Genomic DNA, 27,879 nt, shown 5'->3' on the forward strand with positions numbered 1-27,879 from the left:
CCGGCCGCCGGCGCCTCGGGAGAGCCAAGATGGCGGCAGCGGCGCGGTGGCTGCGGGCGGCGGCTGGGCTGGGAGGCCGGTAGGTGACCTCGGCCCGTCGCAGCCCCGGCCGGGGGGAAGGAGGGTCCCCCCCAACTTCTTCCCCCGCTGGTCACCGCCTTCTCCCTCCCCCCCCGCGGGCCACCTCCTTCATCTTCCACCCCCCAACCCCCCCCCCCAGCGGGTCACCGCCCGCATCTTCCCCCCAACCCCCCATTATCTTCCCCACCCTCGCGGGTCACCCCTCATCTCCTCCCTCCCCCCGCTCTGGCGTGTTGGGGGCTAATTCCGCCCCCCTCCCCGTGCAGTGGAGAAGCAGAGGAAGAATAACTGATCACAGTGGTGTCCTCTGGCGTGAACTATTGACCTGATCCGCAAACCCCACCCAGCGTGTGACTGGGAAGATGATTTTATTGTTTTTCTGCGGAGGAGCCTTAGTCATGGGTCAGGACCCCGTTGTGCTAGGCAGGGCGCAAACACAGCATAAAAAGATGGCCTCTGTCTCAGAGAGCCTGCTGGGGCGCAGGGGGTGGGAATTGTTTCCCTCCAGCCCTCTGTGCAGGTTGGCAACTCCACCATCAGTATATGGGAGAGAGAAAGAAGCAGCTCAACAGATGCATGAGGGAGGAGGGTGCTACCGGAAGCAGGATGCAGTTGTCTACTCACCCCACTTTGTGCTTGTGAGACATGAGACCATAGTGCTAAAATTAGTTAAGGTTATCACTCACCCTTAACATTAAGTCCTAAAATACCTTAAAGACATCTGGACTTCCCTCAGCATCCATGCCCTTCCCCACTGTATGGGGGAAGTGGGCGAAAGGGATACTACAGCAGGTCACCTTATGCTCCCAACCCTGGTGTGTGTTGCTGTGTTTGAGGGGGACACACCATGAGAATGAACTGCTACTGCTAATGGTGTGTTAAGTCTACTGGGTTTGTATGTTCTAGGGGTGTAAAATGTTTACTCTTTAATTGGTAAGCATTAGTCTTACCGGTTAACTCACCTTAATAGTTAAGTGTCAGGCTGGCCAGCCAGCCCAGTGGCCCCACACTGGCTGGAGCAACACTGTCCACTAAGAGCGCCCCCAGTAGTGGCCATGCCCCCGGCTGGATCAGCCCTTTAATGAGTTAACTGTTTAAATGAAATACTTTAAATCGTTTAAATGGTTAACTTTTTTATTTATATCCCTAGTGTGTTTCCTGTGAACTATAACTGAAAGGCTGGGTAACTTCTACCTCTCTACAGTGATGAAAGAGTTAAAAGGACCCTAGTAACTCAAAATTATCCCAATTGCTAAAATTTTGTAAACAAACTCATACAAAAGTTGTTTAAAAAGATCAATAACCTCCTGCTGAGATCTGAAAGCAAAACTGACTCTAAGTATGAAACTGACCATCTGTTTTCATTGTCTAAACCCAGAGAAAGGGAAGCAAAGAGTAAGCAGCGTGAAGAAAGAAATCTGGATTAAATCTTAAAATATTTTTGCTGTAATAATTCATGGTGCTTGTTAGTAACAGATCAAGAGATCTGTCACCATATAATTACAACATCCATTGTCTGAAGACTCTTGGAAGTTAGAAGTCATAGCTCAGATTTTCTAACTGTAGATATTTTCATGCCAAGTTTGTGCATGTGATTATAGTGATTGCACAAAACAGGTATTTGCATGTCAAAATGAACAGTTTTTTGTGTTCCTGTTTATTACCTATATAATCATGGTAATTATTGAGTACAAATATGCACCTAAACTTTTGAAAATCAGTTTAGTTCATCTTTTCACCTCTTCAAGTTTGTTCTTCTCAGCATATTCTTCACTGTTTTGTCCACTCAAAGTCTGTGTGTCTCAACAAGATGGGTGATGTGGTTTACCTGACCAGCATCAACAAGAATTTTTTGTTATAGCTAGCCTGGTTCCACTCCAGGGCCCTGGTCTCCTGCTGCTGGATACGAATACACTTCTACCCTGATATAACGCGACCCGATATAACATGAATTCAGATATAACGTGGTAAAGCAGCGCTCCAGGGGGCGAGGAGGGGAGGCGGGTCTGCGCACTCCGGTGGATCAAAGCAAGTTCGATATAACGTGGTTTCACCTATAATGCAGTAAGATATTTTGGCTCCCAAGGACAGTGTTATATCGGGGTAGAGGTGTAGCTCTGTTGACACACTGCTTCAGTGGAGCTGCTGTCCTTTCTCCACAGCAGTGGCCTGGTGAATTTTTTAAATCAAGGTAATTGCTGTGTAATGATTACTTGGCCATCTGGAAATTGAGGGAGAAGGGATTGAAACCCCATTTTCCCTTCTCCCCCAACAACTATGTGGGGAGGAGGGGAAAATAAGCCTATAGCTGATAGCTAGTCTACATTACCTGTTCTCCTTCAAGAGGGAGGAAACTGGTTAAGCAACTTGCTGAAATCCAGAGATATTAGGTGCATACAAAAGTCTCTTTCCTTGAGATATGGGAAAAGCTAAATTCTTAATTGAGATGTTGTTAAAATCTGTATCTTTTTTTAGGTTCTGTCGCATGACATTAAAAAACGTTAATTTAACAACTGAACAGCCTCTCTGCCAATTCGTACGAAGGAAACCGTTTCTTCCATCCACCGTAGCACATAATACAGGTAAATTTTATTTTGTCATTAAGTAAAGTGCTCATGAGATTTTTCTCAAGATGGTGAAAGAATAAATTCTCCTTTTTACTGAAATCTCAAATTATGCAATATTCTAGGTGATTTTTTGTTAGTAGAAAGGTAGTTAAGTCATCATGTGGTCAGAGTTTAGAACCAGGATTTAGAGACTGTATTCCAGATTCTAGTCATTGTATGACGTTGGGTAAGTCCATTATACTCTGCACTTCAGTTTCCGCATCTGTATAATAATGGAGATATTTCATTTGGTTGCTGAGGCTTGTAAAGAGTTTTGAAGATGTAAAGCGCTATATTTGTGCTCATATGTATTAGTTTAACTCCTTCTTAGTGTAAGATCATTCTGAGACCACCAGCTATCCAGTGTCCTGTTCAACAGCTGAAATCAGCAAGACTGGAACTGCTGACCATCCCAAGATGTAATCTTGCAAGGGTGGAGGCATAGTGCCTTTACCGGAGGGAGGGAGGGATAGCTCAGTGGTTTGAGCATTGGCCTGCTAAACCCAGGGTTGTGAGGAGGCCATTTAGGGATCTGGGGCAAAAATCTGTCTGGGAATTGGTCCTGCTTTGAGCAGGGAGTTGGAATAGATGGTCTCCTGAGGTCCCTATGATTCTATGATCAGGAGCAGTCTGCTCCTTAATATATCCTTCTGTACGTCTCTGGCCATCTTTGGGGCAGAAATTTAAAAGCTTTGTTTTAATTTTGAGTTGTCTGATTAATTGTAGATGTTGGGGAGATTTGAGGCTTGAAGTGATTTTACTCTTCCTATCTGTCAGTTTGTTAGGCATGTTGCCCAATTCTTTTTTAATTTGTCTAATGCCGTATTGAGGCACTGAGAAATTAAAATGGACTGAAATTACTATTTTGCAGTTTTTAATATTAACCTAGAAATTCACCTCTTACATTAGTTTGTCTGAAAAGCACTTCAGCTGCTAAAACTTGTAGTTAGGCAGCTCATGGGATTGTAGTAACATATATAGATTTTCAGCTTTGGATTTCTGGTTCAAAGCCAGTCTTTGTTAGTGATAATTTTTAGTTTCTTGTGTCTCTTCAGTGATCTGTATAAAGTTAGTTTTGTCACAGAAAAGGGTTTGTAATACACGTTCACCATAATTGGCACTAACCATTAAGCAGTTTCAGGAGAGAGGCTAAGGATGATTGGATTATGAGGATGGAGAGGGCTCCTTCTTTTGGACAGATCTGCGGAACATTGGAAGGGCAACCCAGAGAGGTTTGAACTGCCACTGCAAATGTTGTATGTGTGTGTGGACAGATGACTTCAATAGCCAGGTCTGTCAATCCAGCACCTTTCACTAACACTAAAATTCCCACGCACCAGGCACAATTAATATCGTCTGCAAATGTAATCTGAAAACATGAAGGTTGGAACTCCAATTTACTGTATCTGCGCCTACTATATTTTGTGCAACTCTGTGCTCAGCAAAAAAAAAAAAAAAAAAAGAGATTCAGTTGCCTTTTGTGCTGCTGAAAATTGCAGATCAGCTTCTGCAGCTGCCTGGTGGATTGAACAACTCTGCCATGCCGTGAAGAAAGAGATGTGTATATATATACATTTTTAATTATGCAGGTGCCTGTTGTATAGAACCAACCACAAGTGGAAATATTATTTAAATGAGTGTCTCAGTGCCCACTGCAGCAAATGCTTTTTGATGCAAATTCCAGAGGGCCTCAGACCTACCCAACTCAGAAATGAATTTTGTTAAAATTCAGATTTAATCAAGCAGTTGACTCTGAGGGTTCTAGTCAGCTGCATACTGATCTAGAAATGTCCTTTAAATTCTGTCTTTTTTCTGTCTTTATTTTTCACATTAAATAAATGATCAAACAGAAGAAAGTACATGGTATAGTGGTCAGATAATTGAAAGAAGCAATGTGTTTATTGTGTGTGCATGATGCTACTTAGAAACTGTAGATGATGATAAACTTGGTTATTCACAGTATATACAAAGAGTTCCAGTTTGGCTCATGAGAAAGAAACATTGTTTTTTGAAAATTATCTGTTTTCTTAACTTCAGAAGATCCTGGGTGCAATAGCTACCCTCATCTAATCAGGAAGATGTTTCTAGCCCTTGTGGATGGAGTTCTGTGACAGAACAGAGAATGTCTGTTAGTTGCTAAGTCAGGACTATTTCTAGCATGTTAGCACTGAGTGTCTCCGTGCTAATTCTTTTATTCTTTCTCTCAAAACTTAAGAGCTTGCGTGTGTGGTGTTGGTGTGGGTTAAAGACAAATGAGATGTTGTCATGACAGACACCTGCAGAGGAAATTTGGCAATTTATAAATAGCCTGGTTTGTCATCTAATACTAGGAGTCATGATCAAAATTACTGTTTAGGAAGTGAAAGCTTCAGCTCTTTTTTGTTGCTTTAAAAATAACAAAAATAATTTTCCCTAAGCCATATGTTTCTGAAGTTAAATAAGCTTGCTTCCCAAATATTATGTGCTCAGAATTTATACGTATTTTTAAAGTTTTCTAATTTAAAAAAATCAGTGTCCCTTTGCTGAAGGTGATGTACTGTTTTGAGAATCCTAATCATGCAATGAATTATGGCAGTGAAGGGATAGGAGAGTGATCTAGTGGTTAATGTAGAGAATAAGGAGGTAGGGTTCTATATCCAACTCTGACATTTACTTTCTGTGTGACGTCACGTGTCCTTTAACCTCCCTGTACCTCACATTTCCAGTCTGTAAAATGATTATTGTAATACCAACTGCACAGCTCCATTGTGAATCTTAAATAATGTTTGCAAAGCACTTTGATATTCTTGGGTAAAAGAATATACCATTTCTTTTTATTAAGGTTTGGCCGGTCCAGCAAAATCCCATTCAAATAATATTATCTGAGTAAACAACTAAATACTTTTTTCATAAATGTTGGTTATATTTTTACCAGCTTTTATAAATGATTTTAATATCAACTGTTAATATAAAATGTTTGCTGAAAGTCAATAAGCACGATATCAGAGCCAGCTTAGTTAAACTGATTGAGCTGTCCATTCAGATAAGATAGTTTGGGTGATTACAAATAATACAATGCTTGCTCTGAAAGGCTATGCAGGTTTCCAGATTACTGCAATTTCTTGTCCACACCAAAATGTCAGAAACACTCCTTACCAGGCTGCGTGTTCATTTTTTACAGTTATTTTCTGTGATACTTTTTTCCTTTTTGATAATGCTGGAAAAGGAACAAAAAGATCTTAATATTAGAATATCTACAACAGAGCGTTAGTACATCTGCCCAAATCCTGCATTTGGAATGTTCTCCGCAGGAGGGTGATGATGGTGGATCTTTGGTAATAGTTTTCTAGTTGCCAAAAACTGGTGGGTGTAAGGAAGCTTTTAAGCTCTCTCACCTCGGATATGCCGGGCTAACTTAATGTCCTTGGGCATGATAGCGACTCTCTTGGTGTGAATAGCGCACAGGTTGGTATCCTCAAAGAGCCCCACCAAGTAGGCTTTGCTGGCCTCTTGCAGGGCCATAACGCCCGAGCTCTGGAAGCGCAAGTCGGTCTTGAAGTCCTGGGCGATTTCACGCACCAGGCACTGGAAGGGCAGCTTGCGGATGAGCAGCTCAGTGGATTTCTGGTAGTGGCGGATCTCTTGCAGGGCAACAGTGCCGGGCCGGTAACGATAAAGCTTCTTAACTCCCCCGGTTGCAGGAGCGCTCTTCTGGGCAGCTTTAGTGGCCAGCTGCTTACAGGGGGCTTTGCCACCGGTGGATTTACGGGCGGTCTGCTTGGTCCTGGCCATTCTCAGCAACCCTCACTCACAACCCCGGGACAAACAGCACAGAAGAACAAAGTAAGTGGAGACCCCACATAATGCTCAGGTACCAAAGTGGTGAGCATGGAATAGCAACCTGAATAGAAAAGAGAAGGGGCACAAATCTTATCTCAGTGTGGATGTTAAAAAGAGAGCCTCTGAAAAAGGATGGGGAGAGTATTAGCTCTGTTCAGATAAACACAGAGAATGTGAGCAGCAAGTTGCTCAGGGAATAAAGCTGAGATTAAAACTAGCTAGGACAGGGTTTCATTAAGATTTTCATCTGTGTCTTAAATTTAGTGAGTGACTTTGTTGATCTTCATGTTAATATGGGTACTTTGATGGAACTCATTGAGCCATGCTTGATAAATTTCAGTTTTCCACAGTCCTCTGTTTTTAATAAATCTGTGTTGTGCAAACAAAACCTTGCCTGGCTAAATAAACAGGATCTCTGTTATTCCTTATATGAGCCACTTCTCTTTTTTGAACTTTTATTTCCTTCTTTCTCTTTTCAGTAAGATGCATGTTTATTCAGACTCAGGACACTCCAAATCCAAATAGTTTGAAGTTTATTCCAGGAAGAGAAGTACTGGAGTCGAGGACCATGGATTTTTCTACACCAGCTGCAGCGTTTTGCTCACCTTTAGCGAGGTATGTTCAAACATTACATACTTTGTTCAAGGGACTATCTATGTTAGTTACTGAAACACATGTATATACAAGTGTCATCATCAATGCAGCTGAATGTTAAAGAGCAGATTTGTTGCATTTCCATTGTGGATCCTGCTTTTTCTCATAAAGTAAATTGAATGCCTAGAGAGATTACTTTGGCTATCGAGATTTTTATACTGTGCATGTCAGTGTGATAACTAAGTTCCTGGTCATCTATTTTATTGTTCTGAATCAAATCATGATAACATTCATTATTCCTGAAAAGGAAATATGCTGCTGTTCATGCCTGTGTTCTGGATCCTGCAAAACTTTACTCAGGTGAATAGTTCTTATGCTAGTAGTCACATTAAAATCATGCCAACTCACAGTGTAATGAAACAATTTACTAATTTTGGCACAGTTAATAACTTTTAACATTAGCTTCGAAGCCATTGAGTTTTTCTTCCTTTAAAATATGGGTGTGTTAGAAACAGTACAGGGGAAAAATTAAAATTACTCAAGTTTGTAATGAACCCTTTTTTCTAGTCTTATTCATGTATAATCTTTTGCAAAGGTCCTCAGTGCCATAGATCTGGAATATCCATAGTGAAATTTACTTGGACTAATACATTTCAATCCACTTGGACTATGAATCATTATTACAGTTTATTTTCCATCTAATACTTTCCTATATTTTCATTGGGTAAAAAAGGGCTGGGACACCATTAAAGGTCTGTCTGAAAGTGGGGACTGGGATGGGAAGGAGTCATAGGAGTCTTTTGCCTGCTGATGGTGATGAGATGCATTGGAGAACTTTTGCAAACTTGCTTCCTGGGGAAAGTGGGTGTGAGCACTGCTTCTGGTATCTGCTATTGCATCAATAGCAGCCTCTGGAAATAATGCTCCTTATACCTGCTGTGTATGTGGGTGGAGAGGCTGCAGTGGGAGGGTGAGATATGGAAATGCCATAATGTTACTTTCCCAAGATCATAGTTTAATTTGTTCTTATACGTGATGGAAATACTGCACACAAGTGAAAGCAGCTTAATGCAGCCCTCTCTCCAGGAAACATAGTGTTATCCAGTGTATTGCTATAATATTTCCAAAATGCTATAGGAGATTTGTAACCAAACAGGAACTTTTCATTTTAAGTTCTTTAGCTCAAAGGTAGTATAAATGCCCATATGTCTAGAACAGCAGATGCAGTGTGAAAGGTATTTTCATGCATCCAGTAGAGATTGTTTACAACCCAAGATCCCATTAGCAGAGTGCTGAAATACCGAGATGTGTATAAGCCAAATTATATTAGACTGCAGAACACACATAACTGGAGGAAAATGATTTCTTTGCAATATGTCTGAAAATGAACTTCTATATAGGAAACCAAGAACAGTACATGCTTAGGAAGTATAAGGAATACTCATATCTTGTGATTCTGTGTTTAATGCTGCCCTGCCTACTGGCACAGTTAAAGTGTTTACTGCAATACCATTAAAATCTTAGTTTTCATGCCTTGTAATTGGGATGCCCATTTGTTTTGGCATGAGAATATAAATCTTCCAAAGAAATAATATCAGCTATGCTAGCTTTGGATGATTTGGATTGCACGTGTAACTCCAAAATATTTTTTTAAGTAAAATTTTGGCACCGTTAGTCCATCAAGCAAATTAGAGTGTGGTGATATTTAAAACATACACACAACATGCACAGCTACATTTTTAACATTTAAAAAAATTGTTACATGTGTAGGAAAGTTCCTCTTTGCCATACATAAACTGTGGTAAAGTATCTGCTTTGTGCATCTCGAGTTGTATAGATTTTCCCTTTAAGATAGTCTATTTTTCAGCTATTAGTACTACTGAAAATGTATTCTGTCTCTGTTTTTAAGATTAGGGTTTCCTACAGTGTTTTGTATGAAAATGCCAGATTTAACTTCTGTTTGTTCTAGATATTCTTTATCATATCGCTGTGGGTGACAACAGACAGTCATTTAATCTGTGGTCTAGGTATTAAGATTGCATAGATTTGAAATCACTGACTCCTGTGGCCACACAAACAAAACTGAGCATTTGTTGAGCTTGCCTTTAAAACTCTTATTCTATTATTTTATCGTTAGAATAGTTTGTAATCAAAGTGTGTTCTTGTTTCTTGTCTGGTTCTAAAGTTTTAGTGTGTTGGTCTGAATTTGTGTGATGATTGTTTAAATATGGTATACCGAGGTAGTGAGGAATGAAGTATCAAGCTTAGATCTCTGAATATTTAGTTTTAGAATTTTAATAGTGTTTTAATTGCACTAAGCAGCTGAAGGTAGCAAAATTAAGTGAAACGGATATTTCTATAAACTCTGATGTCCTTGCTTTCCGAGTAACCGCAACTTCAAATTCACCAACGTCACCATGGCGTCATTCACATACCATAACAATGAATAAAGATTTGAAGATGCCTTACACATTAAGCTGGCCTGTTAAAACATTGTGAGCTACTCTGCACTGAAAAGTTATTTCAATGAACAGCAAGTGTCGCCAGAGTCCTAGTTCAATTCATTTTGGGGGAGTCTCTATGGAAGGAACAAAATTCAGAACAGCTTTTAGTAAAATAGATTATATTTAAAAGTTTTCAGCAACCTAATCTACTATTCTAAAGAAGAGTCCCTGTCCTTTCACAGTTGCATGCCAGGAATGTTGGTGTGTGTGTGTGTTGGTCATCCTTGATGCTGATCCAGTAGTTTTATGGATAAAGAATAGCCTCTTGGCTTCAAACAGGAGCAAGAGACATGAGCATTAACTCTTTCATTCTTAACAGGAAAAAGTAACATGCTGTATGTTCAGTATCACACTCCATGATATGATGTTTTCTACTTATGACAAGCTGCAGAATTCCATTGCCATGGATAAAAAATAGAAGCACTTAAACTGTAGAAGAACCCTTTGCCAATCTCCTTTAATGGTTTTATTTTCTTACATGATGATTGTCCTCTAGAAATGTATTCTTGTAGGAAAGCAAGAAATACAGTAGAATATGATTGATAAAAACTTTTAATTTAGAGGGTTTTTTTGTGGTTAACTTTCTTTTGCAGGCAGTTGTTCAGGATTGAAGGAGTTAAAAGTGTCTTCTTTGGGCCAGACTTCATCACAGTCACAAAGGTAAGCAGAAAAGAGATTCTAATGGTCTCAGTATGAGCTGATGCTCGCCCATTCTACAGGGAGAGGTGGAAGGAACAGATCCTTCCCTGGCTTGCATAACATACACTAGAAATCTTACCTTTCTTTAGAATGTCCTCAAAATATTCACTACAAGGATTTAATTTAGTTCGTCAACATAATCTCTGTACAAAGTGAAATACAGTTACCATAAAGCTGTGAAGGCACACTGTTGTTCTACTTATGGCTTCTGAGAATACTGTCTCTTGAATCTGATTTTCAGAGCCGTCGAATGTCACGACTTCCCTTGACGTGAATTATTGAGTAAGTGCTCAGCACTTTTTCAGTTCTAATCAAAATGCTAAAAGTCAGCGGAGTAAACTTTTAATATAACATTTTGCCACTTCTGTGTTCCCTTTCCTCTAAATTTGAATAAAAGAAGCTTCACATTTTACAGATGTGCGTATTTACTATGGCATACTTAGTTAAGTCAGTTTCTGTAGCCATATATAGTGAGCTAATGGCCGAGCCAGAAATAGATCTTGGGAATCCAAATGGATGATGATAAAGGCATCACTGTTGTCTGATCTAGAATGCACATGGCATTATGAATAGAGCTTGGAACCATCTGCTCCAGAAATAGACCTTTACTACTTGAGCTAAAAGAGAAGTTCCATTAAATATTAAGTAGTAGTAAGGTTCATATCCTTTTAGGCTAGATAATAGTAGGTAACAAAATTACAAACACATGATGGTGAAAGTCTATCCAACAAAGAACAGTGATGCACATAAATGCAAGCAAGTGCATTACATATTGCCTCCATATCCCTCCTTTGCCCCCAGTGGCAAAGCTTATTCATCTGGGACTCAGGAGTTCACCCAATCCAGGAGGTATTGTGTAATAAATCCATAGCTGCATAAATACTATATAGTTGCTATGCCATTTAGTGGGCAGCACGTGAGATGTCAGTAATAGAGCACACAACCAAAACATAAACAGACTTCAAAAACAGTTTGTCGGTAGCAATAAATCTTAGCAGAATATCTGTGATTTTAGTTTCTTTTCATCTTATGTTGTTTGTTTTTATACGCTAATATTTTATACAGCAGTTGGCTTGCAAACATTGCAGGCAACTGCTTAAATCCAAACAACTAGACCTCTTTACTGAATATTTAAAATATAATTTTATGAAAACTTTTCTATTTCATATTGGATTTGGTAAAACCGTTGAATAATATTTAAATTTCAGGCCTAAATGCCCAGCAAGGTGCCTTTTAAAATGGACAAAGGGCCATGTATAAGATTCATCTTTGGAATGAGGCAGAAACACTATATTTGTCTTTTTAATTTTTTTTATAGGTGAGCGAAGATTGGGATTGGAATTTACTGAAACCAGATATTTATGCAACCATAATGGATTTCTTTGCCTCTGGTTTACCTGTAATTACTGAAGGGGCACCTCGTACAGATACAGGTAAATGAAACTCTTCATGACTGGCTTATGCCTGTATATGGTCTTAGTCCTCTCTTAAGTTGATATGTTTGATAGATCATGTTCAGGGGAAATGAACTTGCCCCACAGAAAAGATGTGAGAAGAGAATAACAGAAACAGTATAAATGGCTAAAATTAACACACAAGATTCAGTTATCTGCATAAGATGCAATTAAACTAATAATACACAAACAGTTCAAAGCAGTTGTGTGGCCATGAATATGGGACCAGATTCTCAGATAGTGCAATGCTGAGGCCAAATTTTATAAACTCATTGATTCCAAGGCCGGAAGGGACCATTGTGAATATTGAGTCTGACCTGTATAACACAGGCCATAGAACTTCCCCCAGATAATTCTGAGAGCAGATCTTTTAGAACAGTGGTTTTCAATCTGTGGTCTGCTGACCCCTGGAGTCCACAGACTAAGTCTAAGATTTCCAATGGGGTCTTCAGCCTCATTTGACATTTTTTAGGGGTCTGCAAATGAAAAAAGGTTGAAAACCATTGTTTTAGAAAAACATCCAACCTTCAGTGGCACTGACTTTACACCAGCAAAGGATTCGGCCAAGGCTGTTCTAGCTTTTTTTGGTTTGAAACATATTTTAAAAGTGTTTGGGTTTCTATGTGAAGAAAAATATTGGAGGTTGCTACAGAGTCTGCTTTTTACAAGCTCGCTATAAAGATCACTTTTCTCCTTTATAAAGTGTTGAAATGCCCCGTGTTAATGGATTAATTGTAAAATTGCAGTAGTGTTACAACAAGAATGCAGAGAAGAGTTGCTAAACTGAGCTGGAGGGAAACGCTGCCTGTGTTGAGATGTCTGGGTAGCCCATCTGTTGCTGTCAGCTGTTCTTTCAGCATCTTATCAAGAGAACTACCTGGAGTTTCATTTTGAAAGTAATGACTTCTGTTAAGTAATTTAGGAGTTTTGAGGTTTATAAGTCTCAGTTCCACTGAAAAGATGCCTCAAAAGGAAAAACAACCATCTTTATAACTGCTTTTCAGCCCTGTGGCTGGAAACAGTAGCCATTTGTCCTTCAAATAAAATTTAAAATGCTTTAATGAAGGTTACTAAGACAGTTGGTCAGTCAAGTAACTAATGTAGGTCTTGATACTCTAATAAACTTTGCAGTTGATAGGAATCTGGAGACAATTTATATATCTGTAATAAACCCTAGACAGAAGGAGAATTGTATAGCAGAACCCTGATGATCCTCCATTTCTCCCCCCACCTACCCACCCCCAATTCCTGTTATCTGATTCATGGCTGAACCTATAGAAAGAGAAGTGACATATAGCCATTGAGGAAATCTATATTGGTGTAACTTATGTGCTGAGGAGCCAGAGGGAGAAGTAGGTTGTAATACAGGGATGCCTGTGTTAGCCCACAGACCTGTGTCCCATGCTGTTAGTGGCTTTTCTTGCTACTCTGTGCTTCGAGAAGAACTGTGGTTATACTTGTGTGAGTAAAAGAGAGAATACTGAGGAAAATCTGAAAAGGTCTCATGTACGTACTGTAAATTACACCACTTTAGATTGAGCTGTGAGTTTAGCTCTCAGAATTGTCCTTTGGTGATGTATTGTTGGGGAGTAGTGGGGGCAAAAGACATATCTGGCTTAAAGATTAAGCTTGATAAGTTTATGGAAGGGATGGTATGATGGGAGAGCCTAATTTTGGCAATTGATCTTTGATTATCGCCAGATAGGTATGCCCAGTGGTTGGTGATGGGATGTTGGATGGGATGGGATCTGAGTTACTGCAGAGAATTCTTTTCTGAGTGCTGGCTGGTGAGTCTTGCCCACATGCTCAGGGTTTAGCTGATCGCCATATGTGGGGTCGGGAGGGAATTTTCCTCCAGGGCAGATTGGCAGAGGCCCTGGAGGTTTTTCGCCTTCCCCTGCAGCGTGGGGCATGGGTCACTTGCTGGTGGATTCTCTGCAGCTTGAGGTCTTCAAACCACAATTTGAAGACTTCAATAACTCAGGCATAGGTTAGGGGTTTGTTATAGAAGTGGATGGGTAGGGTTCTGTGGCCTGCTTTGTGCAGGGGGTCGGACTAGATGATCACATTGGTCCCTTCTGACCCTAGAATCTATGGATCTATGAATATTTTTTACAAGTATTTTACCACAGTAGTATTAATCATAATAAGTCCTTGTCAACATTTTTCTTTGCATGTGTTTTTCCCCTAAAGCTGCATCAGAAGATGACGATGAAGTTGTGTTAATGATTAAGGAACTTCTGGATACCAGAATAAGGTATCTTTAAACATTGCTAGTTTAAAGCATTGTCACACAGTAGGCACGTTTTGAATTATTTCAGAGTGATGCAATTCTAAATATTTTTAGGATTGCACAAATTAAATGGGTAACATGGCATATTTCAGCTTGGTGCATGGAGAAACCAGATTTGTTCATATTGTCTCTAATTCAAAATTGCACCTTGAGATTCCCTGTGAAAACTAGCTTTGTGCTGAACAGTGTTCAGTTCAGTGAGGGATCTGACTGAATCAAACTGACCCCTTTGAATCAAACTGCACTTTCCCAGATGCTTTTAGAAGACAGTAGGATCCTGCAACCCACAATAGAGTGTGGTTTTTTTAAAAATGAGTTCATTGGGACTAACCTGGTTATAGCTTTAGGTGCTACTGCAGTCTAAATCTCTAATAATAATAAAAATAACATGACAGATCTTCGATTTTGTGGTAAGCACTCTTTTTTTTTTCCCCCTTCATGTATTCCTCTCCCTTGTTTTTCACATTTTGCTGTTCTCAGTTGAGTTTCAAATCGTTTATCATTTCATTAAAGTAAAACTCTCTCATCTCAAATTTATCTCTCAGAAATTCACTCACAGAGGTAATCTGAGCTTCAATCAACTTTTATCCTTAAATTTTTTTTGCAACTGTTATATTCGGGTTTTGACACCGCTCAAAATTAGAATCTGGTAGTCAGTAATGTAGTGTTTAGAGCAGTTAAGAGATGTTTTTCAGTTCTTGTCATAAGGCAGCGCCACCTGGAGCATCCTTCTGCTGCAAGCTGTGGCATGACAGGCACACCTGCCTCAGTTTCCCTCCTTCATAGTCCTCCAAAGTAGTCCAAAGATTATTTGAGTGTAAATAGCCCTTGTGGGTTTAATTTATTACAAAAGAAAGTCCCATGCGCATAAATCCCAACACCATAATCCAGGCAATACACCTCTACCTCGATATAATGTGACCCGATATAACACGACTTCGGATATAACGCGGTAAAGCAGTGCTCCGGGAGGGGCGCATGGATCAAAGCAAGTTCAATATAACACGGTTTCACCTATAATGCAGTAAGATTTTTTGGCTCCTGAGGACAGCGTTGTATCGGGGTAGAGGTGTACATTGAATACAGCCCCAGCATGCCCTTGCTCTCCAGCACAACCCTCTCTGGCTCCAGCATTCTGATTCCAAGAGCCAGCTGGCATCTCCTTCTGTTGCTCTCAACCTTCTCTGGCCTTGGCACTCTTTGGCTCAGGAAGAACAGTTTTGGCTCGCCTCTCCGCTGGCTCCCTAGTCCTCTGCCCTTTTCAGCCTTGTGGCACCGGCTTTGGTACTTGAAAGTCAGCAAACTAGAACTTCCATTGTCTCGTAGCTCTCAGCCTTTTTCAGCCTCCCAGCACTGGCTCTTCAGCCCCGGAAGGTCAGCCGGCCAGCCCCTCCACTGGCTCTGTGATAATTTGTCCCTCTTTCGAGGGCGGGCCTGCAGCGAGTTTTCTGCTCTCTGCAGATTTTTCCAGAGACCTCTAGTGTCCTGACTATTCCTGAATGGTCTCTCTCTCCCTAATCTTGTATAGCACCTAGGTGCTGCTCCACCCTCTTAAATGACCAAACTGGGACTACCAGAGTGAACAGAAACAAATAAGAAATACAGAAACGTGGATGTGGGGAAATGCCTAATGTATTTCAGAAGTCCTCTTGTTCCGACGATGGCTTCTTCACAAATCACACATTCCAGGAGCAAACACACTTACATACGGTGTAAGTGAATAGAATTAATTCGCATTTTTCAAGAAAATGCACCAACTTGGGCTTTTTTATTTATAATTTCTATAAAATTCTGAAAGCTCTTATAAAAATAAATTATAAGGGGTATTTTTCAGCTGAAATATAGTGACAGTAAACTCATCCCTCAAAGATGAGGAAGGGATATAGAGGGGAGGAGAAAAATCTTATCTAATTATATGGATCTATGTATTGTGTGGGTATATATAGAAGTTTTCAAACTGTAGGGTGCATCCCCCTTTGTCTTCCCCACTATCCCCTTGGGGCATGCCAAGTTTTATCATGGGAGGCAGAGGACGTGACAGGGCTGGGCTGAGGGGCTGGGGTCAGGAGGAGGCTTTGTCTGGAAGGGGGAAGCACACAGGACTCTGAGCTGATGGTCTTGCCTGCTTTAACCAGGCTTTTTACCCATCTTACTCCCTCACAGCTGCAGCTGTGTCCACGAACTGGCAGGAGAGACTGTTGGGAGTTCTGTGAGTGGGAAGTTAGACTGTACTCCAGGGGTACTGGCACTCCCTTCCCCCAGCCACACAGAGCCTCCTCTTGATCCCAGCCTTTCAGCGCAGCCCCAAGGCTAAGAACGCTGTCTCTTTCCCCTGCCGGACAGAGAATGGGGTCATGCTGAAGTGCCAAGGTCGGGAGTGGGCTGTGTCTGGCAGGGAGGTCAGTACTCAAGGAGTGCAGCCTTTGGCAGTCCTTCAGCTCAGCCCATCTGCTTCCCCTGAGTGGGGTAATGGAGCAAGGCAGGGAGCCAAGTCCTAGTAGCTGCAGGGAGCGGAAGGCTTCCTCAACTACCATGTGGTGAGTACTCCCTCTCCAGCTGGCCCACCGCAGGTACCAAGTGTGATGCACATGGCAATCTTCTGCGTATCCTTGGGAGACCAGGTTGAATGAAATTTAAGTATCTTTGGGGTCCGTTGTGTTAAAAGCAGCATGTGTGGATTGGGATGGTATGTCACTCTCAAGGACAGAGATGGGATGTGAGGCATGAGAGTTCAAAGAACGATACTGAAAATGTGCTAGACGGGAATAGACTTTTGGGGACAATAAGTGTGAAGTGTATTTCCTGGGGGATACCTAGGGAGAGCTTAATGCAAATTCCCCACCTCTGGTTATGCAAAAAGCGAGCCTTTGGCGCTGCAACCTGAGGAATGACTTGTACCAGTTCGTGGACAGTGGCGATCAAAGGCCTAAGCTGCGTAAAGAAACAGCTGAACTGCCTAACCTGGGTTTGGGTTCTGGTTCTGAATCGAGACTGTTACAAACTTGTAACCACAAGGGAAAAACAAGTTGTGGGTTTTGAAAGAGTAATCACCCACTGGAACCTGAGGTTGGAGTTGGGGGTGACCTCTGGTAAGCTTTTTAGCATGCATGTAGGTTCTTTTCTTGTTTTAACATGTTTTCTTTGTAATGCTTTCACCTTAATAAATGTGCTTGCTTAGAAAACGCTGAGTGGCAACTTATATTGTGGCCAATATGCTGGTCAGAGTCTCTGGAGAGAAAGCCAAGTGCAGTCGCTGGCCTTTTAGGCCGCTGGAGATATCACATTGTAGGCAGAGAACTGTGCAGCCTTACTAATCCCCTGGGCAGGAAGGAGTGAGATGCAGGTCTCTGCCCAAGAGAGGTGATGGCTGAGGAGCTAAGAACCTAGAGTGTTGCCCTTGCTGGATCACGAGTGGGGAACACACTGTGTTGCCCTGAAACTGTGACACCAGGCACTCCTCCCCTCATTGCTTAGAAAAAGAGAGGTGTGCCTGGGACGTGAGGGTGGCTCATCAGAAAAAAGTTTGGGCGCCTCTGGTATGTAGTTATGATTTGAAAGACAGCATTAAGTAAGCGTTGCTGTCGTGGTTTATGGGGTTGCCTAAATCCCCTGTGCTACATTAGCCTTAATATTCACAGTTGCCTCTTTTATATTCCACAGAAGTTCTGTTAAAATTGTTTGTCCTCCTTCTCAGATGGCCAGGAGGCTGTTGAACAGACCTTTTGCAGTAGTCTATGTTGTTGTGTCAATATCATTACTGAATAGCTTCCAAGAGTTCTATATAAGCCCAGTGATAAATACAGAGCATTCATTGTTTACACTGAAGAACATCAAAAATAAAAGCCAAGAAATCAGAAACCTTATGACAGTATGTCTACACTGCAGTTAAGCACCTGTGGCTGGCCCATGTCAGCTGATTTGGATTTATGGGGCTTGGGCTACATGGCTGTAAAATTGTGGTGAAGACATTTGGGTTCAGGTTGGAGCCAAGCTCTGGGATCTGGATTGCTCAGGCTCCAGCCTGAGCCCGAACATCTACACCACAATTTTACAGCCCTTAGCCCGAGCCCCACAAACCTGAGTCAGCTAACGCTCTGGGAGGGAAAAAAGGAAGACTGGAATTGTGCTGTAACATGTTAAAATCTTGTTGTCAAATAAAGGAAGAATGAATTCTCAATCAGATGCTTTTTGTTTGTTGGCTTCCAGGAATTAAGGTGATTTGTTTAGAACAAGTTGTTGATGCTGATGTTAATAAATGTGACCAGATCCTAAATGATTCCAGCAGGGGTGAAGTTTTCAAGTGTTTTTCTGGGAATTGGTATAAAGAGCTTCTGTTCAAGTAACATGACGCTTTTTAGTTTGGCATCTGGAAAAATGTTGCTATGGGGATGCATTTATAAAGTTAGTCATTTGTTAGTTGTGACAGGAGACTAGATTGAGGAAATGTCAATAGCTCTGGGGTCCAATCCTGTGAGATGCTGGGCGCCTCATCAACTAACCAGATCAGGCCCATACATACGTTGTTTTCTTCCATACATTGAGTATACAAAGCACAACAAGCATTCAGAACCCTCTAGAATATGTCATAATTATTCCCCATACTACTACATTCAGTTTGTAACAAGCTCCAATACACAGAAGACAATTTTAGGAAGGAAAGTCCACCAGTTCTTCAGCTTACTGATGATTCTGCCTTAATACAGTACAGAGAGGAGGATGAATTGGTGACAATTAAAATTGATGCCTGTTGGAAAGTTTCCGGATGTTGCTGTGGGGATGGAAGTGAAGGCTGTTTATCATGGGAGTTAATTGTAACTTAGTTGTCTTGATAGGTTGTATAATATAAAGAAATGTGATTACTCAGTTGTTTTTGGTTGTGAAAAACCAGACAAATGTTTTACAAGCTTGTAGCTCTCTATTTCCATATTAACTTGTCAATTACAAAAATACTAGTTCAGAACTTAAAACTGACTCTTGCTCTCTTCCTTCACTAAGTATTTGCTACTAATTTTTTTTACTAATGGAACACATCATGGAATTCTCAAACTTTGTATAGGAATGGATGGCTAGGGAGTTGTAGAGCCTTTGTCTCTGTCACTAGCCCACATCAGAGTTGTCAACAGTTGGTGCTGTCTGATGGCTAACTCTTAGTTCTGTGTGACAGGGTTTAGGAGGGATTGCAGGCCATCTCCCAGTCACAAAACCCATCAAAGGAAACCCATCAAACCCATTGGCCAAGGAATAAATAGGCCTTAGGCTATGTGTACACTATAGAGCAGAGGTGGGCAAACTACAGCCCGCAGGCCAAATCAGGCCCATGGGACCGTCCTGCCCGACCCCTGAGCTCCTGGTCCAGGAGGCTTCCCCCAGCCCCTCCCCTGTTGCCTCCTCCCCCCCCCCCCCCCCCCCAGCCTCAGCTCACTTGCTCCGCCCCCGGTGCAATACTCTGGGTGGTGGGGCTGTGAGCTCCTGGGGCAGCGCAGCTGCAGAGCCCAGCCTGACCCGGTCTCTGTGCTGTGTGGTGGTGGGGGCATGGCCCGTCTGTAGCACTGCCAGCCACTGGTGCTCCAGGCAGCGCGGTAAGGGGGCAAGGAGTTTGGGGGAAGGGGTGGATAGAGGGCAGGGGAATTCGGGGTGGTGGGCAGGGGTGTGGGTCAGGATGGGGAAAGGGGTTGAATGTGGGCAGAGGTCCTGGGGAGGCAGTCAGGAAGAAGGGTGGGTTTGGATGGGGTGGCAGGGGGCAGTCAGTGGCAGGGGTTCCAGGAGCAGTCAGGGACAGGGAGAAGTGTGTGGATGGGGCAAGGAGTCTTAGAGGGGCTGTCAGGGAACAGGGGAGGTTGGAGGGGCAGGAGTCCCAAGGCTGGGGATATAGATAGGAGGTGGTTGCTGGGCCACAACCGCCTCCCCTAACTGGCCCTCCATACAATTTACGAAACCTGATGCGGCCCTCAGGCCAAAAAGTTTGTCTGCCCCTGCTATAGAGCTTACAGTAACATTGGTACAGCTGTGCAAGATCTCTTGTGAGCTGCTTTATGTCAACAGGAGAGAGCTCTCCCCTCAACATAATTAAACCACGCCCAGTGAGTGGCGGTAGCTATTTTGGGATGAGATGCCCTCCTGCCAGCATAGTGCTGCGCATGCTACCACTTATGTTGCTCAGGGGTGTATTTTTCACATCCCTGAGCAACATAAGTTTTGCCGACATAAGTGGTAATGTAGATATGGCCCCAGAGAAAGAACTTTGGTCCCTTCAGATCAGGGTTGGGGAATGTTGACCTGGAGCGCTCTAAGGAGACACTTCGTGTTAGTCTGTATCAGCAAAAAGAACAAGGAGTACTTGTGGCACCTTAGAGACTAACACATTTATTTGGGCATAAGCTATCGTTAGCCCATGAAAGCTTATGCCCAAATAAATTTGTTAGTCTCTAAGGTACCACAAATACTTCTCGTTCCTTTTTTGTAAGGAGACATTTGTCCTGTCATTGCCTATGTTGGACCAATGTAAAAAGAAAGGGCTAGAACTAACTCTTACATAAGCATTAAATGAACTCTTACAAATTTTTAGAACAAAAATTACCTGCAGTAATATTTTCTATTATAATAAATATTCTGTTTCCTCAGGCCAACAGTTCAGGAGGACGGAGGTGATGTCATATATAAAGGCTTTGAAGATGGGATTGTACAGTTAAAGTTGCAGGGTTCATGCACTAGCTGTCCCAGTTCTATCATAACGCTGAAGAATGGGATACAGAACATGCTGCAGTTCTATATTCCAGAAGTAGAAGGCGTGGAACAGGTATGTGAACATGAGGGTATGTTTTTGATTTATGGGGAAGGACGTCTTCCCCCTCAGAGGCATGTAGAGTTCTGCTCAAGTAATTTAAAACACAATTTTTTAAAAGTACATAATTTTGCAAGTCCGATGATACAGCATTTTAAGCAAATGGATACAGGGCAATATAAAAGGAATAACAGTATTTAACTCAGAAATGTCCATGCCATTGTGACTTACTGATACTTACAACAGGTTATGTCTGGTTTTTGTTTTTGTTTTTAATTTACCAAAGAAAAGCTTCATCTCCATGGGGACTGGACGCTGTTAAATGCCTCTGCTTCCTGCAGAACTTCCATTCTTAGAAGCTGCAACCTGCATGGGTCTCGGACCACAAATCAACTTTGAATGGGAAAACTTCTTTAATGAATTATAGGGAGAGTAGTCAGATTAAATCCCTAGAATCCACCTTCTTCTAGCATGGCTTGGCAGATCAAATAAGGTGGGGCAAAAAGCCCAACACGTTTTGTTCCTTGCACAGTTACAGCTGTTTTTATTTTTCCTCATCCTTGCATTTGTACTGTATACTCTAAATTTGGTAGTGTTATTTTGTTCCAATAACACAGCACATGAAGTTTTAGTTTTCCCTTTTTTATTGACTCTGTTTCAAATATATTGCTTTGCATTAGTCTCAGAAACATGGGATGGATTTTATAACTGGAAATTTTTTTGGAAAAACATTTTGGTTTTTTGGTCAGTGAACAATATTTTAGTGTTTTGGGGACATTCTTCTGATACGTATAATTAACCAGGAACAATTTTTTGCTCTCTATATACTAAGATAAGTCTGTGTCCGCAAAAATACAATTTCAGATATATTTTCCAATTAAACATCTGGTATGTGTCAGTGAATGTTCTTAATGCTTTTGTAACCACTTGGTCTGCTTCTTAGCATTACACAACCTTCTTATTTCAGTCAAATCTCCTCATGTCATTTTGATTGAAGTGAGTGGCTCACCTCTTTCATGTGACCATCATCATATAATGGCACTGAACAATTGCTACTCCCATTGCTTTCTCTGGGAATTACGTAGCTCTTAAGATCGGGTTTGATGTAATTAACTGTGTGAACAACAAATGTTGTCATTTATACTTATGGCTCTTCCTTGAGCTCTTGTGTTGTCCTAGTGAAGCAAAGTTGAAAATGATTACTTAAACAATGTTTGGGTTTGGGTTTTAGGTTGTTGATGATGAAGATGGAGTGGAGAAAGAAGCAAACTCTACCTGAGCTAACAGCATGTGTGAGACTCTAAATAGAAAAGTGTTCCTGGGGGTGTGTATAACTTAACCATGTCCTGAGGAACAACGAAAATTGCCATTCTCTACTTTAGAAAAATAGTTAAATTTTCATCTTTTAAAATGCTGCCCCTATTTAAAGATAATACACTGCTTTTTCCAGGGACTTACTATATGGTCTGCTTTCAAAAGAGAACTTGTTCCTTCTCCTGTAGACTTCATAACTGTTACGCGTGGTTAAGAAACAAATGAAAAAGGCATTTTTAAACAGTGATTTGTCGGTCTATTTCTATTTCACACACACAGGCTTAAGAATAAAAGTGGGAAGTGAAAAAAGTAAGTGAAATTGTTTAGAATAAATTCTAAAAGTTGTGCATTTTATATAATATCTGTATCAAATATTCTCCCTGTTCTGGCTTATGGGCTTTTGGAATGACTTGCAATCGTATTCTGAAGCTCTGAGATGTAGAGTTTATTTTTATGAAGTAAATTATTTTTGTTCTTGATTACTGTGTGAGAGAGTTGACTAAAAGTTAACCTGGTCACTTCAAATGTTTGTTGATTATACCCAGTTGTTAAATATAATAATATTGACTAGTTTTGTGATTTGTTATTTCCTTCCTTCCAAAATTGTATAGACAATGGCAACAAAATCAGATACAATTAGTTACAGATGTGAATCAGCTCTCTAAGAAAATAAAACCATTTTTAAAAAAGAGTTCATTAGATGATCCTTATCAGCCATGATAGTTGGAGAGACTAATGCACTTTTTTATAACTAAAGATTATCCAGCATATATTATTAATCTGTTTAAATTTGCAATAGGTCCAACCCTTAACATACTATTTCTGGGTGAGGAAAAACGTGGCAGGAGAGAACAGGTCAGTTTTTAAATGTTTGTAAAACTATGGAAAGGGAAGAAGTTGACTTTTTGAAACTGAAATCTGTCACTCGTGCATTTCAAGAGCAAAACATCTATTTCATGGGTACTTAGAGGCATAACCTGTTTCCAGTGCCCAGTCTGAGTAGATGACTTGGGTATTAGAGATTCTGCTTTCCAAATGAGTTGCTGTATGGCCATGACTTGGGCTTGTGGCTGGAAGAGTTCCTACAGTTTTTGTGCTCCCTCCCCTACATGCAGGAGTTGATTACCTGCTGCACATGCCCTATCTCCCTTCAAGAGCCACGGCTATGCAGGAAGCTTCCACAGAACTAGACTCCATGGTGAGTGAGCAGTACATAACTCCTGAAATTCTGCCTCCCTCCCATCCCATGCCCAATGGAACCAGAGAAGGTCTGTTGCAAGAAGAGCCCTTCATATCAATAGACAGGGTTTGGGGCAACACAGTGGTCGTCACTGAATAAGAAAAACAGCCTTAGAAATCCCTGCTCAGAGCAGTCTTGAGTGATCATTTTTGAAGAGCTGGGATTCCTTTAGAAAATTCAAGATCTGGTTTACTCTTCCAGATTTTTCAGTAATTATAAGTGTGCTACTTACAGCCTAATCACAACTGAGTATCAAATAGGGCACTGTAAGTACACAGTGTGAGGTAGTAAGGACCACATTTTCGGTTGGTTTAACTCCACCAATTTCCCGGATCTCATGAATTAAACCAGCAGAGAATTGTGCCCACAGGTCACAAAGCAGCATGTGGTAACAATGGACTTTATGCGCTCTCTCTTCAGTTTCAGGATAAATATTTATTTTAATAAAACAGCTGTTGGAACTCTGATTTGGAGTCATAATGCAGTGTCCTATAAATAAGAACCAGGATTTGGAGTTTGGAACTCCTGTGTGTTTTTGTCCGCCTCCCTCTTACAAAGTAAACAATGTCTAATCTTGCTAATGTATTTATAACAAAATTACCCCTAAGGCATACGTGTGCTCTTCAAAGGACCAGCTTGTGCACAGGCTAACGCCATGCTTCTTGCTTTCAGCAGCAAAGTACAAAATGGCTGGTAATGTTTCTGTTGTCTTAAAAATTGAGCTTTTTTGGCCTGATTTCAGGTCAGTTTCCTGACTACCTTTATATACTCATAGACTCTAGGACTGGAAGGGACCTCGAGAGGTCATCGAGTCCAGTCCCCTGCCCTCATTTGAGTATTTATAAACCACTAAATACTCAAATGTGAAATAGGTATATTGTGAATTAAATAAATCCTCTCCATTTGTCTGTCAGTGTGCTTTGTCTCTTTTGGTCAGTATTTTTATTAGCATGGGTAGGCAACATTAACTCATCTACACACTAAGGGCTCAATTCTGCCTCTGCTATGGATGCGTAATCAGTGCTGATTTCTGTGGGAATGGTATGTACACAGACGAGGGCTGAATTTGGCCTATTTTACACTTGAAGTTGAAGATTAATGAAGACACATTAAATCCCTGTTAGCTTTGTGGTTAAAGCACGGGGCTGGGACTCAGTACATTGGAATTTCAGTTCCAGCTGTGCCATAGACTTCTTTGTGACCTTGGCCAACTCACTCAGTTTCTCTGTCTGTCTTTTTTTCCTCTGTGAAATGGGCATAATACTTGCTTTCTCCCTGTTTTTATCTGTCTTGTCTATTTAGATAGCAAGCTCATTAGGGCAAGGATTGTCTGACTATATGTGCAGGACCCAGCACAATGGGGGCCCCTAGGTGCTACTGTAATACAAGTAAATATTCTACTGTTTACCCCTGGATAAACTAGGGGTATAGGGAGGCAGTTACTTGCCCAAGTTCACGCAGCAAGTCAATAAGAGAGCTTGGCACTGCAAATCAATCCTGATTCACAGCACCCTGCTGTAACCATTGGACAACATTTCCCAATAAAGGCTTCCCAGACAAAAGTAACTGAGGTCACTGTATTATTTGCTACTTGAAAAAACGTGTGTGCATATGTGGAAAAATTTACTTATGAAACACTACTTCAACCATTTAAAAAGTAATTGGTGGCTGTCCGTTCATATTCTAACTTTCTGTTAGTATGTAAATATAATAGTATCAAAGTGATGCTTACAAATGAATCTTTTAGCAAACAAACAAACAAAAGTACAATCACTGTTAAATTTATGTGAAAAAGGCATTGGTTCATTAAACTGAATAAAACAAAAGTTAGATGACAGTATAACAATGACATTATTACCTGTATTGCAGTGGCACCTAGAAGCCCCAGTTTTGAACCATTGCTCTAGGAGCTGTATAAACAGAATAAAAAGATGGTCTTTGCCCCCTAGAATTTACAATGCAAGTAAATTATACATTAATATAAATCTTTAACAGTAAATTCTGATTTTTATGATAGCCAAAAGTTGGTAACATTATCAGTTCAGATCACTGGGAATTTTACTCTGGATGTGCAAAGTTCTGCATGAAAGACATCAAGCTCCTTCAGAAGAGCCCTGCTTCTGCAACTTTCCAACAGTAGGAGTGCCAAACCCTGAAGACTGGTTTCTGAAATGGGTCTACTACAGTCTGCTGTAAGTACAATTCCAGGTGCCAAAACTGACGGTCACTTAAGCTGTATTTTGAATTGCTGGAGTTTGAAAAATCAAATTGGTACTATGGGATAGCGCTTGGATTAAATATATATTTAAAACGCTTATTACAAATTAAAATAGGATTCTGCTAGCAAATCTGTAATAAGAATATCGTACATCAGTACATTTATTATTCTGTGGAAAAATACAAGGGTTGTCACTGACACATCCAAAATATTCCTCAAGATTAAAAGAAAAAAAAAATCCACACATGCAAACTAAGCTAATACAGCTCTCCTCTTTTATAGACAGTCAGTTACAGCTGTCTAAATTCTTGCCATCTTGAAACTGTTCACAGGAGATAGAATACCTGTTTTTTCACAGGATGTGATTCATTCCAAGCCTCTGGAGGAAACTAGCTAATGTCTTTTTATATGACAGTATATCTGATAATATAACTGCTTGATGTGAAGCAATCAGCAAATATAACCCTCTGTGATTGGATTCATGAGGCAGGTATTTTCAGCCCAGCAACAGGAGGAAATAGCTCAGATTTCCTAATGGTCGCTTATTCAAAATGTATGTCATCAAAGATTGCAAAAGACTATATTGCTTTGGGGTTTTTTCTTTTGTGTAGCAGGTGCGTAGATAGCAATCTGAAGCTCAGGACTGTAGCCAAAATTTATATGCCAAGTAAGATTACTCCATTCAGGGTTTTACCCAGAGCACTGCAGTTAATGTTATATTTCCAAAGTCTGCATTTGTCCGACAGGTATATAAATGTTTTCATTTGCTTTTTTCCTGCTGGTAATACACTTGGGCCATATCTCCACTAGAAAGTTATACTACTTAAACCATATCGGTTCCTGTACAGGAATAAGCTATGCTAGTATCAAACATCTTCATATTGGTATGACTGCATTCATAGTAGGTGATACTTATATTTTGGTCAAAAATCAGACTCCCTAGCTGAAATAGTTATACTGGTTTAAAAGAAGTGTACAGAGCAGGGCTTGGAATAAGAACAAAAACCTTGTGGCCTAATTTTGGCCATTGAGGGGGGAAATGATGTAGCCATTTCAAGAATGAGTACACAAACAGCTTGCAAAAGCACAGTCGGCAGAAGTGGCTAAGCAGGGAGAGGTGGAAACGAGTCAAAACATTCAAATGGCGCAGCTGTACAGTGCCTCCTGGACGCTGGCACCCACGATGACTGCCCTTCTTGCCCTTGGACCCGGACCCTCAGTGTCGTCGTATGTGTATACTGTATTTAGGTAACCCAGTCTACAAAGTTATATGTACCATTAAGGATCCACACAAGGGTTGGTGTATGAAGGCCATTACTAGTTCCTGGGGTGTACACACCTAGAACCATGGCCTATGCCTTCTACCTATTCAGTTTCAGCTTAGAATACGCTTGGCAAGACATCTGTCTATAGTTTTTCTAAAGTACCTATGTGGGTAGCATTTTAGCAATAAGTACACTCAGGATCTACGGTGGTACTAATGAACACAGTATGCATTTCGTGGGTGCTTTAGTCCTGCCCCTGCTCCCACTCAAGTTGACAAAACTCCCATTGACATCACTGAAAGCAGGATCCAGGTCCTTCATGCCCAATAAATCTAGGCACCTCTCAATTCATTGTTGCCATTGGCTTGTACTAAATTCAGCAGTGAGTTTCAGCATGGAGAACTGCAAGTCTCAGCCTAAGTCAGCACGGAACAGCAAAAAAAAGCACAACTGTGAAAGAAGTGGATGGATTGAGTCTGTTTCACACAGTGTGAAAATGTGGATGGTGGTGCTTTGAGGTTAATGGAGATGACATTCTTGTATCATTGGCCAAATAGATCATACGTCAGTGAGTTAGGTGACGGAAGGACAGTTTATTTCTATTTGTTCTCAGTTGTGCTATAATGATAAATTGGTAGATTCCTTGCGCCCCCCCCACCCCAAAAAACAAACAAACAAACAAACCAAAAACAAAAACCTCGGTTCTTTCATTGTCAGGAACTACTCAATCTTGTAGTCTGTCCACTCAGAATCTGGATTATTGCTCTGTCAAAGGGCACACCATTTCTGTTGTCCCTTAGTTAAAATCTGTTGTTAAGGTAGGATCATATAGAGTCACAGAAAAAAGTGAGTAAAATAAAAATTTAAGGTCAACATTCCACCTTTAGAAGGAGTGGGGAAGGGGAACTAAACAGCTTTATTTTAAATAAATACTCTACTGAAAAGTCATGTTGTAAAAATGTGTTAATTTAGTTAGATTACTTGTTGCACCATACTCGATGAATGATTATG

At 40.9% G+C, this 27,879-nt stretch overlaps 2 protein-coding genes across 2 annotated transcripts; one reads left to right on the forward strand and one right to left on the reverse strand.

Annotated features, from left to right (window-relative positions):
- NFU1 (NFU1 iron-sulfur cluster scaffold) lies at positions 1 to 27,523 on the forward strand. The gene is made up of 8 exons (XM_030551976.1): positions 1 to 79; positions 2,557 to 2,663; positions 6,986 to 7,121; positions 10,198 to 10,264; positions 11,622 to 11,736; positions 13,951 to 14,014; positions 20,672 to 20,846; positions 22,063 to 27,523. Exons 1-8 carry the CDS (start codon positions 30 to 32, stop codon positions 22,108 to 22,110), a joined length of 762 nt encoding a protein of 253 aa, XP_030407836.1. The 5' UTR covers positions 1 to 29; the 3' UTR covers positions 22,111 to 27,523.
- LOC115646301 (histone H3-like) lies at positions 5,947 to 6,976 on the reverse strand. The gene has a single exon (XM_030551977.1). It carries the CDS (start codon positions 6,456 to 6,458, stop codon positions 6,048 to 6,050), a length of 411 nt encoding a protein of 136 aa, XP_030407837.1. The 5' UTR covers positions 6,459 to 6,976; the 3' UTR covers positions 5,947 to 6,047.
- Positions 27,524 to 27,879: the final 356 nt, after the last annotated feature.

This window comes from Gopherus evgoodei, chromosome 2 (genome assembly GCF_007399415.2).
Source record: "Gopherus evgoodei ecotype Sinaloan lineage chromosome 2, rGopEvg1_v1.p, whole genome shotgun sequence".
NCBI lineage: Eukaryota > Metazoa > Chordata > Testudines > Testudinidae > Gopherus > Gopherus evgoodei.

Coding starts and splice junctions, on each gene's coding strand:
- NFU1 (XM_030551976.1), top strand. CDS start 30: ATGGCGGCAGCGGCGCGGTGGCTGCGGGCGGCGGCTGGGCTGGGAGGC. Junction 10,265..11,621: donor ACTTCATCACAGTCACAAAG/GTAAGCAGAAAA, acceptor TTTTTTTTATAG/GTGAGCGAAGATTGGGATTG. Junction 14,015..20,671: donor CTTCTGGATACCAGAATAAG/GTATCTTTAAAC, acceptor CTGTTTCCTCAG/GCCAACAGTTCAGGAGGACG.
- LOC115646301 (XM_030551977.1), bottom strand. CDS start 6,458: ATGGCCAGGACCAAGCAGACCGCCCGTAAATCCACCGGTGGCAAAGCC.